This window comes from Pezoporus occidentalis, unplaced genomic scaffold (genome assembly GCF_034315485.1).
Source record: "Pezoporus occidentalis ecotype Australia unplaced genomic scaffold, CSIRO_AGI_Poc_V1 ctg4, whole genome shotgun sequence".
Classification (NCBI taxonomy): Eukaryota; Metazoa; Chordata; class Aves; order Psittaciformes; family Psittacidae; genus Pezoporus; species Pezoporus occidentalis.
Window position 1 is genome coordinate 3,345,372 of NW_026915724.1, and position 13,326 is coordinate 3,358,697.

General features: G+C 38.3%; 1 protein-coding gene across 10 annotated transcripts in view; it reads left to right on the forward strand.

Moving 5' to 3' along the window:
• NCOA2 (nuclear receptor coactivator 2) overlaps nt 1-13,326 on the forward strand; it is a 194,472-nt gene that overhangs the window by 144,694 nt on the left and 36,452 nt on the right. For all 10 annotated transcript variants that reach the window (XM_062633210.1, XM_062633214.1, XM_062633215.1 and 7 more), the window contains 6 exons: nt 101-278; nt 1,666-1,851; nt 2,762-2,863; nt 2,953-3,093; nt 6,497-6,644; nt 8,788-10,057. In XM_062633210.1, the coding sequence (XP_062489194.1) occupies nt 101-278; nt 1,666-1,851; nt 2,762-2,863; nt 2,953-3,093; nt 6,497-6,644; nt 8,788-10,057 (2,025 nt within the window). The remainder of the gene's footprint in view (nt 1-100; nt 279-1,665; nt 1,852-2,761; nt 2,864-2,952; nt 3,094-6,496; nt 6,645-8,787; nt 10,058-13,326) is intronic.

Consider the following 13,326-nt stretch of genomic DNA (forward strand, 5'->3'; position numbering starts at 1 on the left):
TATTTACTTTCTGTTTATTTTGTTATTAATATGTTATTAATTGTGTTTTTGTCCCTCATTCCCTTTCTCTCCCTGTGTGCCTTTCTTTCTTTTCGTTTAGGCCCTAGATGGGTTCTTCTTTGTAGTGAACCCAGAAGGTAACGTTGTGTTTGTTTCTGAGAATGTGACACAGTACCTGAGGTACAACCAAGAAGAGCTAATGAACACAAGCATATATAGCATCTTGCATGTAGGGGACCACAATGAATTTGTCAAAATCCTGCTGCCAAAATCTTTAGGTATTTATCTTTTCCTCATATCATACCATTACTTATTTAACTTTGGTTTCATAAATCAGTATTTCAGTAACTTAATGTCCTTTCACTACTTACAGTTTCATCATATACACTATCTTTAATGTATATATAGGCCGTATAAATGATTAATATTATTCTCAAAAGCATCCTCTGCTCTCTTCAGATTCTTATTTGTTAAAATTGCTCTCAGTAACTTATGTTAGCTGATTATTTTTAACGGATCTCCAGAGTGAATCACTAAAAGGCAGCTATGAGAACTCTGATAGTTCTCTGTCTAGGCTGGTTGTGCTAAGAACAGCCCAAGATAGCAGGAATATAAAAGAAAAATTAGAAAATGCCTTATGCTAGAATTATTTTTTTCAATGGTTTTAGTCTAACCAGTATTTACCCTTGCCTTTCAAAAATGTTTTTGTTAATTGCAACCATTTTCATATTCATATTAGTATTGGTTTTAATGTTATTGGGTTTTGGAGGAGGTAAAAATAAAGTCAATACCGGGTGCTTCAGTTACAGATGTTTAAAAAGTATTATGCATTTCACTTTAGCATTTATGACTATACTTCTAAACCCTGAAGAATCAAAAATGTAAATGACCAAGCCCCATTAATTACTGCCTTTATTGCATTTTATGATTGAAGAGGGCAAGTGAAGAGTATTTTAAATATGACCCTGCTATTTCCTTATGTGGTGTTACATTAATTCACTCTGATGTCCAGTACCTATATTTGTGCATCTCAGGATTTTGTTTCCTTTTTTACTTGCCTTAAGCACTGTGTCAGGCTTCACTTCTATCCATTGCTGCACCCAGGTCATTCTGATCCTTTCAGTCTTTCCTGTTGTAGCTGACACTATGTTTTAATATATTCCCGGTTGTATTGCTTCCTGGGTTTATAAATGCATGTTAGTTTTTCTTTCTATTTCTAATCTGGGCACAGATTTTAAACAATGCTGCCATCTCTTTTGTATTAACCACTTTTAAATTCACTGGGCAGATCCTACATATCACCTTATTTCTCCCAGGAACACAAATAAACTCTTCGTCCAGTAGGCTTTTCACTGAGCTGTGTAACATACACACACACCAGTATCTAGACTTTTATCCTGCTTTTCTACTATGTTGTTATAAAGTCACCTGATAAAAAACATGATACATGAACAAATTAACAGTGTTCTTAACATTTGTTAGTTTTATAAATTACCTTGTTATGTGCTGTTCTGGGCTCTAATGTTAATAATAGGTTATTGTTGTTGTTAAATGAACTTATTTCCCAACCAGTCTGCAAAACACCTTGATTAATTTCCTGTGGATAAGCATCAGAAATGCTTGCTACCAGGTTTTATCTCACTATATGATCTTTGCTTTGCTTAGTGAACGGGGGATCTTGGTCTGGTGACACTCCTAGGCGTAATAGCCATACCTTTAATTGTCGGATGCTGGTAAAACCTCTTGCTGATGCTGAAGAAGGCCACGATAACCAGGAAGCACATCAAAAATATGAAACTATGCAGTGCTTTGCTGTTTCTCAACCAAATTCATTCAAGGAGGACGGTGAAGGTAATTACTGCATTCAGTTTGTCTTAGTATTTTCTCTTTCTGTGCCGTTGTGGGTCAGCAGTTTTGGTTCAGTTGATAAAGTGAGGTAGAGTTGATAAAGGGGCTTCTAAATCCTGAAAAATGGAAGAGTTTTCAGGAATTTTCCTTTTTCATTTAACTGTAGAAGTGTACTTCCATCTCAGATTATGAGTGTATACACTTGCATGCACCTATTTGTTAAAAGAATACAACTGAATTTGAGAGAAACTGCATTTACCTTAAAGGAGTGTCCTAGTTTTGTACCACTGCAATTGTAAAAAGAATGTAGCTGACTGGGAGGAAAGTTTCAGTGGGCAATTTTTTGAGTTCTTAGAATTTGAAAACAATTGTGGTTCACCATTTCCTTTACCATTTACTACTTCAGCAGGTAAATTTCCTCAGATTGTATTTTAACTATTCAGATAAGTAAAAATGGTTTATTATGAAGCTGCTTTCTCAAGGGACAGCAAGCATTTGGGGCATGTTTAAGAAATGTGGCTTAGAAGGTATGAAATGGTGAGTGTTTAAGAAATGTGCTCTCTGTGCATGCAGTATATTCTTTTTATTACTTATTTTCTGAGTGGTTGCTGTACAGGTGTATGCATAAACATGTGCCAATAATTATGGACTGTGGTGGAGTTCTTGATAATTTGTCTTCTAAAAAAAAAAAACAAACAAATCCACATCTCCTGTGTTGTTTAATTTTGTGTGAAACAATGAAGATGTAAAACCACTGAGTTCTGTCTAGTCTTTTATTGGCACAAAATCTATTCTTTTGGTCCAAAAAGTTTTTAAGTACTTTTTTCTTTTTTTTTTTTAATATTTCTTAATTCTTTGTGGAAACAGAATCTTCTCTTGTGTGCAAATTACTGAAGTAACATTTTTCTTTAAGATTTGCAGTCTTGCTTGATTTGTGTTGCAAGAAGAGCTCCAGTGAAGGAAAGACCACTTCTTCCTTCATCAGAGAGCTTTACTACTCGCCAGGATCTTCAAGGTATTGTGAAATAGGAGATCTTCATTGTGGTTTGGGTTTTTTAATCTCAAAGGGGAAATTGCTGTAACAAATGTTTTATCTAATATCAGGCAAAATAACTTCACTGGACACAAGTACCATGCGAGCAGCTATGAAACCTGGCTGGGAGGATTTGGTGAGAAGATGCATTCAGAGGTTCCATTCACAGCATGAGGGAGAAATATCTTTTGCCAAGAGGCATCACCAGGAAGGTTAGGATTCATATTTTTAGCACTTTCTATATTAAACTGTTTGTCATTTGTATCTCTTGGTTCTGTTCTCTTTGTTATGTTTACATCAAACAATCAAGGGCTACCGACAGTACGTTTTTCAAGCTGATTTGCCTGACAGGCTGATGACTCTCTCTAGAGAGGTTTTGTACCTTTCTCCCTGTTTGTTTTAGCCTGCTTCTTATAGCTGTGCCATATTGGAGGATACTTTAAATCTTTAAATTGTTGCAGTAATTTTGGAAAGAAAGACCCTTATATGTTCCTTCTCAAAACATTAACTATTCATTATTCTTCACAACCTCAGCTCACACATGGCAGTTCATTGACCAGTGTTTCTTTTCTCTACAAAAGTGGACTTTTGCTGCCACATTTCCTGTGAGAAACACACAGTGTTTCTGTGTGTTGCAGCACACATACTATGTGATGCAGCACTCATTCTATCTGGAAACGTACATTGTTGTACTGTATCTAGCTGATAAGTATTATAGGATACACCACAAGCACATCTACCAGTCAAGATTATGGTAGGCAAGATGTAGGAAAATACCTGCACTGTGAAAAGTTCCCCATGAGATTTCTGTGGTAGTGACTGTGGGGGAATTTTTCTTCACATAAAAGCCTGATACTGCTAATTCTAGTAACACAGATCAAAATTGCTAAAACCAAATAGCCCTTTATAGTCCACAGGAAAGTCCTTTCAAAACCAATTGGGAATAACTGAACATTTCCAGTGCAGGAGCATCATACTTCGGGTTCATGTTTGTAGAACAGGGTTTACAGCTCTCCTGTAGCAAGCAGTTGCCAGGGTCATTAGTCAATGGGTATGCCGGTTTGGAAACTAAATTGTAACTGGAATCTCAAATTATTCCACCAAGTACACACACATACAAAAAGCTTTAGTCATGCAGCATTAGTTAAATAATATGTTCTGCTTTCATGAAACCTTCAGGTTTCATTTTGGGAATGTGGGGGCACAGAAATTCTGTGATAACAGCTTCTCGGTTATGTACAGTGGGAGTGCTGAAAGTTCACAGCCTTATGCTGTGATTTCAGACAGAACTGAAGAAGGTGGAATGAAATTAAAGTTACAGTAGGGGTTTAGAGAGCATTTTCAGGTAAGACTTGTCTGTGCCAAAGGTAATTTAGGAGTTTCTCTTACGGCATCCAGCCACTTGTTACTTCAGACCTCTTCAAATGATTCGCTGCCAAATTAGCAGCTCCTGCATCCAGTGCTGAGGTTTGAGTGGGTCCTCTCTAAGCTGTCTGTGAAGTGATAAAAATATACGTGATTTGGAGTTTACACTGTATCATTTTGCAGGGGAGGGTTAGGATCATCATGTAAACTGTAGAATTAGTGTAAATGAGGGGGCTCTTCTTGTGGAAGTGAAGAGAGTGACTGATAAGAGGAGGAGGAAAAACCTCTGGAGTTGCTTTGTGGCAAAGGATCCAGCACTAGAGAGGAGTAATGGCTGAAATGTTTCCTTCCCCTGCCCTGCAGCGTGGAGAAGAAAACAAAGCATATCTTGGGTCTTAGCGTCTTTGTACTTGACTGAGGAGCCCCTTCCATTTTTTAAGTCATTATGTTTGACAATAGCAGCAAAGAAAGTAATGGTCTTCTACATGTAATTCAGAGTTCCAGTGTGGAAAAATAACCAAACTGAACCCCAGCATTAGCTTAATAAACAACAAAACCCACAAAGCTTTCAAGTTAACTCTCAGTGTAAAGTGCAAAATATATGGTAAGTTTTTATTGGCTGCAGTCAGAAAAATAACATTTCCTGAAAAGGAATACGGAAACATTCTTGTTTGCTTAAAGAAGTAGTTTGGAAAATGATTTAAGTAGAGATTTCACTTGTATCCTGTTGGCATTGAGTCCTGGAATTTCCTGATGTGGTATATGCTAAAGTTAAGAGTTTCGGACCTTCTGGTGCCCAAAGGTTAAACTGAAACAATGACACACCTAACAGTGAAATTTTGCTTTGTATTGTTTCACAGTTGTAGCTTTTTGTTTTTCTTTACATCTTTACTCTGAAAAAACCCTTCTGGTTGTTTAAATTGTGCTTCCTGTTTTCTCACTGCCTAAATAATACTTTAAAACCTTGCAGAACAATATATAACAGTGGGGGGACACGGAAGGAAAGCAATCCTCACCAGTTCCACAAGGCTGAAAATCTGGTAGCTCTGTAGAGGAGACTATTTAATAACACCACACTTGGAAAACCATGTCATTTCATTGCAAGAGGAAATATTGAAAAGCAAGCAATAAAATGCAGATCAGATGATACTATTAACTGGGGGGGGAAGGAAAGGAAACCAAAACCACAGAAAATGTGTATATATGGAAAAACAGGAAATGAAAAAGTATTTGTAGTGCTTCGTTCCTATTTTTTCCCTAAACCATTATATGAAAGTTCTGCAGATAAGTATTTCCCTCCTGCCATATCTGCAATCCTAATATGATAGCTTTTGGACTAGGAATTGAAAATGTTCAGACTTGTTTCACTGATGACAAAGACTGAATGTTACAATAAATGTTTGGAGATTTGCATTTCTGTAACATCATTTTAATTTTTAATTAAAGAAATGTCATAGAGGTCTTCAGAGGTTAGAGAATTAAATTTGTTCAAGTTCAGATTTACACTGAAAACTTAACGGCTGCAGATTATGTTCAGTGAAGTAAACCCCAAACCTGAAGTGCAGACATATCAACACTGGGGAAGGATAGCACAGCCCCATTTTTGGTTTAGGTAATTGTATTTATCATTTGCTTGAGTTGTATATTGTATTTGTTCTTTTAAAAGTAATGATTTCTTATTCCAGTTCTTATTTCTGATCTTTCCCATGTAAGAGATTTATGTACTTTTTAAGTTAATGAGAGTTACTGTTACAAGAGAATTTCAGCAGGCAGTAAGGAAGGAAAGATACAGGCTAGTGGAAACAGATAATGTAGAAACTAAAGGCATTTATATTAATCATTGTGATATAGATGATACAGATGAAAAAAATGGACAAGGAACAAAAGGAGTTAGACACATGTTTGATGAAAAGTGAAAGGGACATCAAGGTCTTCTTGGTCCACTCCTGAATTACTCTGTATTTTGTAGTCTCTGTTGCTGTTGTCACTCCTTATGAGTTGGGTTTTTTTGATCACCCTATGGTATGTGGGATCTTTTATTTTATAAGCATTCCATCTATTTATTTATTCTTCTGGGTTGGTTTTGTTTCGCTCTTTAAATTAACACAGTGTCTGCGGTACCAGTGCTGATAAAATCAATCAAAATCAGAACATCAAAATCAATTCAAAATCAGAACATCAGATGTTGAGCCGCCAAGCTACCTGTGTAGTTTCTCATTAGTTTAATTCTGTTCTTTTGCTTGCTTGCAGTGCTGAGGCAGGGACTAGCGTTTAGTCCTGTTTACCGGTTCTCCTTGTCTGATGGCACTATCGTTTCTGCCCAAACAAAAAGCAAGCTCATCCGTTCTCAGACGACCAGTGAACCTCAGCTCGTAATCTCCTTGCATATGCTTCACAGGTAATCCTGACCAGTTTATTACATCCACACACTGCAAAGGGACAGGAAAAGTGCAAAGCTGCCAGAGCAAATAGATTGTTTAAGGCTAGTAGATGTTCAGTTGTCTTAGAACTGATAGCATAAAAACAAAGTAAGTTTTTGAAATCAATGCTTACAGCAGGAAAAGGCTATAATGTCATTTCAGGACTTAAAAATGGCATGCAGGATTTTCACATCAAGATCTTCTATTAAATATACAAAATTTCCTTTAATCTCATGTTCTTGAGTATTTTAATTTCCTGTATTTTACATAGTAGACACAAGAAACTTTCCAAGTGTAATTAAACTTTGAAGGATTAAATTCCTGTAGTTCACAGTCAGTCTTATGTTGGGCCCGGGTCTTCCTTAAAGAATGTTATGATTAGTAGAACTGCAGTTTAGGCAGATGTATATTTTAACTCCTTGTCTGTCTCCATTCCTTGTCTTTTCTGGTGGCTGGAATAGTGGCTTTCATATGTCCAGTCCTGAGAAATGCCACCACTATTAGCCTTTCTTTAAAAAGGCACAGACAATAATATGTTTGAAGTCAAGGACAAGTAATCTCTGACTTCAGAACTTAAATAAAATTTGAATTAAGTCATTGCATGTCCTAGGATATTTGTAATAAATTTTGTTTCAGGTTTTATTTGCTGATTATACTGAAAATGCTATTTCCCTGTATCCACAATACCACTTTCTTGTAAGGAGCAAAATATCTGTAAACATAATTAAAACTGAAATCATTTTACAGAGATGGTGGATTTAGAAAATGACTGAGTAAAAGCTGTCTGAAATTTTTTTTTGTTGGATTGCTGAATATACTTGATATTTCATGAAGTGCTAGATTTTAAATTTTAAAAAAGCACCACTAAGGTAAAACTGGTATTTGCCAATATACTTGGGTTGTTTTTTCAGCAGAACACTGGTACTATTGTATTTGTAATAACGTTCTTAAAATCCACCTCTCTCTTTATAGTTGGTGTTGTTCACCTTTGCCTTTACACCTAAGGTAACAAATTTAGAGTAACAAGTTCCACTACCTTGTGTGCTTCAGTTCTTTCACTTCTCATGCCTTAGCAAAATGCAGAGGTTCGTCTGAACTTATCCTCTGCAAGTCAGAATGGGTTTTGTCTCATCAAAAGTACATATGAAGAATGTTTATTCTTAGTATTTGTTTTTGGAAGTCCAGAGTTGATTCGATTTTTCTCAAAATCTCATCGTTTTTTCTTCCTAATTTACTTGACTCTGTCTGTTTCGTAGCTTTTCGCATTTGGGAATGTGTCTGATTTTCCTGATTTAAGTTTTAGCACAGAAGTAAAAAGCGTATTGCATCCTCCCATAACCTAATTGAAATCTACCTAGGAAAAGAGAAGTGACCATCAAGTGTCCTCACAAGAGGTTTTCCTCTGTGTGTGTCTCCTCTGTTTCCTCCGTCTTACAGTCTACATCTCTAAAATATGTGGGTTTTCTCTTTCTTCTCCTCTTCCTAAATGCCTGTGCCGGACTGGATTGCTAACAGACTGTTCCCATTCTGAAGCAATATCCAGTAGTTCTCTTGGCTCACATGCTGTTTTGGAGCAGTATCGAAATACTCTGGCAGTGTAGAAATGCGACTTTTTCAACTTTCTTTTCAGTAAGAAAATAGCCCACTCCAGCCTTGTGGTGGGGCTAACTCATAGAAATTTAAAACTCCAGAAAACAGCTGTCCACAGCTGTCTTGTAAAACATGGATTTGTTCGGGTCATATGTTTCAGATGAGATTTCTGTCAGTTCTAGTGGTTAGCTCTTGCTGACTTGTAGAGAAGAGATACACATTAAAGGGAGGGAGTCTGAAATTGTAACCTATCTGCATTTCTAATGACTGTCATTTAAATGAGGTATAATTTTGTTTTTCCGCTCTTCCACTGATCTGTTAATGAACTACTGAAAAACCATTCTGTTAATGTGCAGCCATGTTGAGCGTTGCATATCACTTTTGTCAAATTGTTGATTTGGTTTTAATTGTAGGCTTGTTGTGTTATTTTAAAGCGAGGTTTGGGGTTTTGCTTCTTTTTCTGTAAGGTAATTGCAAGTTGGCCACTGTCATTTTAGCTAATGGGTTGTTTTTCTTCCCTTTGCCACACAGAGAGCAGAATGTCTGTGGAATGAATCAGGATTTGACTGGACAAGGAATGGGGAAGATATTGAACCCAATTAGCTCCAGCAGCCCTGCCCATCAGGCCATGTGCAGTGGGAACCCAGGTCAGGATATGACCATCAGTAGCAATATAAATTTTGCCATAAATGGCCCAAAAGAACAAATGGGCATGCCAGCAGGCAGGTTTGGTGGTTCAGGGGGAATGAACCATGTGTCGAGCATACAAGCATCCACTCCTCAGGGTAGTAACTATGCACTAAAAATGAATAGCCCCTCACAAAGTAGCCCTGGCATGAACCCAGGGCAGCCAAACTCTATGCTTTCCCCAAGGCATCGTGTGAGCCCTGGAGTGGCAGGAAGTCCCCGCATCCCACCCAGTCAGTTCTCCCCTGCAGGGAGCTTACATTCACCCGTGGGAGTCTGCAGCAGCACAGGAAATAGCCATAACTACACCAACAGTTCCCTGAACGCACTTCAGGCCCTCAGCGAGGGCCATGGCGTTTCTCTGGGTTCGTCGTTGGCTTCACCTGACCTAAAAATGGGAAATTTACAAAATTCCCCTGTGAATATGAATCCTCCCCAGCTAAGCAAGATGGGAAGCCTGGACTCTAAAGACTGCTTTGGACTATATGGGGAGCAATCAGAAGGTACAACTGGACAAACAGAGAGCAACTGCCATTCAGGAGAACAGAAAGATAATAGCGATAACAGCATGCCACCAGTTGTCAGTGGCGAGAGACCTGATGGACAGAATAAACTGCACGATGGAAAAAGCCAGACAAAGCTCTTGCAATTGCTGACCACCAAATCAGATCAGATGGAGCCTTCGCCATTGTCCAGTACCATGGGAGATGTTAGCAAGGACTCCACGGGAGGGTTGCCTGGGTCTAGTTCGGCACATGGAACCTCGCTCAAGGAGAAGCATAAAATTTTGCACAGACTATTGCAGGACAGTAGTTCTCCTGTAGATTTGGCCAAGCTCACAGCAGAGGCCACAGGGAAAGAACTAAGCCAGGAGTCCAGTAGCACAGCTCCTGGTTCAGACCTGACTGTTAAACAGGAGCCAGCGAGTCCTAAGAAGAATAATAATGCACTACTTCGCTACTTGCTAGATAAAGATGATACTAAAGATATTGGTTTACCAGACATACCCCCAAAACTGGAGCGGTTGGACAGTAAGACAGACCCTTCTGGTAGCACAAAGTTAATACCTATGAGAACGGAAAAAGAAGAGATAAGCTTTGAGCCTAACGAACAGGTAAGCAAATCTTTGCATTATGTGTGAAATGTTCTAAACCTGCATTCCTGCCATCTGACATCCTGTGAGAGTAATTTCTTGACACTCTAGTAGGCTGTTACCTGTCTTTTGAAGTCCAGTCTTCACCCAGTTTCCCAGTTGGTGTTACTAAGTTGTGATAATCACTCTGTCTAAAAGAACAGAATCTTCCTGGAAGGAGATGGATTACGCAGGGACTGAACACTGGGGAACCTTTCCCAGATGGTAGTCAGAGAAGGAGAAAATACTTTGATTAATGCTCTCTTACTGACAGCTTTTCCTATAGGCTGTTGTTGAATTGCTGTGGGTTAGATGGGCTCCTGACCTAGCCTAACATAGCAACTACACTTCTCCAGGGGAAGACAGGTCCATGCTCAAGGACGGGAGTTGTTTCAAAGAATCAATACCAACTTTGTTACTGATCTTTGTGCCGTGCTTGATCTGCAAATTTAAATTAAGGCAAATCAAATCCCATGGGTTTTGTGCTAATTAGGGGTTTTGTTGTTATTTTTTTCTTTTTTACTTAAAAGCATTTTATATTCAACCCTAAGTTCCCATGGATGATTAATTGTTAAGTGCAGAGATCATTTCTCCCTGTGCAAGGTTATCTATATTGAATTTTACATTCAGAATTTCTTTGTGTTCTGTGTGACTTCTTGTTGCTCTGCTGCCCAGCTTACTGATAAGCTGTATGTTGTCAGGACCTGTGCTAAAAAGTGTTCTTTCACTGGCTTTCATGCAGAATTTACTTTCTGAAAGCCGGTTCACATCACCCAGAATGCTCCAGTTTTCAGATCTTTGCAAGAAAAAGGGACGTAGCAAAAGCAATTTGCTACTTCAATATTGCTGTTTATTTTATTTATAAAATGGGTAATTACAATATCAATTTTAGTTTAAGGCATTTTCTTTTCTAAGGGAGTTTATAACTAGCTGGAGTTAATGATCCTTAGCTTTGTCCTACACTATCAACTCTCCCAGCTGGTCATTAATCCCTAGACAGTGCCTTGTGCATTAAGCCTTAGTTTGTAAATCATAACCAGATCTTACGCTGCAAATGATCATGACTCCCTCATTCACAGGCATATCCTTCGCTTTTAAAATATTGTGTATTTTTAATGTGTGGACTGGGTTTAAACTTGTTTATTTCTGTGAATCTGTTGAAAGTCTATTACTGTGTATGTGTAAATACATTGGGTTTTATATTTTCTATTTTGTATTTTGAGACTGAGGAGGGATGGATAACATTTTCTTAGCCCTAGTCACAGTATTGGATTTTTTTTTTTTTTTTGCCCTTTCAGCAGTCTCAAACCAGTAGACAGTTCTTTCAACAGTGGTTATAACCACAAAGCATAGAGGCCAAACATGCCACTACACTGTAGATGCAGCATTGTTAAAATCTCAGTTATCCAGGCATCTCCTAAGGTCACTTCACTACTTCTGTTTCAACAGAATTTGACAGCTATTGCCATTATGTAGGAGCAATTGTGGTTTTCAATTCTTCCCATGCTTTAGGGGGAAAACTGAGCCAAATTACACTAATTTCTACAGGGATTTATCCTCAACTGTGGATGTTGGTTTAGTTCTGAATGCAGCTGCTATTTAATAGTGCCTGTAGAGGGAGGACTCATGGTTTGTTAGGCTAGGAAAACACAGCTATCGAGAAATCCACAGCTAAACTGGCAAGAGTAAGCTATTGTAAAAATATCTAATAGATTTCAATTCCTAGTTCAGATCTTACGCGCACAGAAGTCAATACTGGGTTGAAGGCAGGGGTCCTTCAGTCTTCAGCTTTGGTAATTGCCGAAACAATTATGTCCATCTAAGTAGACCAAAATTATGACCTTCAGATGGTTTATTCCCCAAGAATTACATTTCTAAAAGAACTGAAATTTCCTCTGTCATGATCTCTGTGGAGTAGACAGTCACTTAGCTTGTGGACCCATTTACAAAGAGCAGGTTTTGTCCCTTCTAGAAGTTAGTTCTCTAGTCCAAGGTAGTCCTAAGAACTCATTTTATCATTGATGGAAAAATAGAAAAATACTTCAGGGTTGTTGTTTTTTTCTTATCCTCATGTGTGTCTGAAATAGGGAAAGTAAGATGTTCCCATTGACTAACTGTAGCCTAGGTCCTAGTTTAAACTAGTTGCCTTACTTTTTCATGACTAAAGATAGGCAAGTTGAATCTCACCCTAGGTGTAAACATGTAACTATAAGACTAACTTTAAAGAAAGAGACTTCAGTGTCTCCAAGCATTGCCAACCTCAAGCATTAAAAAATCAGGCCCCCAGTATTACGAACTTTATGTAAAGTGAATAGTCTATTCACTTTTTATTTTTAGGCTTCATGTTTCTGAGGTCAGAGGAGGGATTTGAGTGGTTTGGAGTATGGACTGTGGATGTATTGCCTTTTCTTACAATTTGAAGGTGGAGATTATCTCCCAGGAAAGAGGGAACAAGAGATGCAAGAAGGTCCAGGAGCTGAGGCTGTTCAGAAAGCCGCAGAGCAGTGTTGAAGTTATGATGAAGTGGTAAGGGCTGAAGTGCTTAGGCTTCCTCAGCACTGAGTTAAGGAGAAGACAGCCCCACAGCTCTGATGGAAGGCTGCTGGATAATGACAGAAGCACTTTTGTTGCTCCTGTTGGTTGTAAATAGTTTTAAAACCTGCTTAAAATGCAGTGAAACCTGGAGCTGAGTAAACAGAAGTCCAGCGTGGAGTAAGAGAGGAAGTGGTGGGGAATATAAAATAATGTAGGCGTTTATCTAGCTGAAGGCCGGGCCTTTAAACAAATAACCACTTTACCTCAATTATAAAATCAGTGAAAATATTTAGCATCAAAAACTCTTCAGCTTTGGAAGATGGTCTCCCACAGGAAGTGCTCATTGCCTAAATTTAGATCAAAGCTGGAACTATTTAGTAAAAGACTAGGACACAGATTCTTGTGCTAAATTCTTACATCCTCCTGCGTCCTTCCCCCCTCCTTCTTCCGTATGTAAAAATTAGCCATGTGCTTGTTACCTATTTTGCAGGTTTATTTAAAACTTCTTTTCCCTGAGGAATGTTGTATTTTTAAGTAATTAGTCACTGAAATGTGCAGTTTCTCTGGAAACTGCAGTGGAGTGACAGCAGAATGGCCTCTGCAAGGGGGATCAGGGTGCTGGGAGGCAGCAGAGCCATTACATTTTGTCCTTTTACTTTTGGTCTGACTTTCTGAGCAGGAAATGCTTTGAAGTGCGCCACTGTACTAAAAATAGC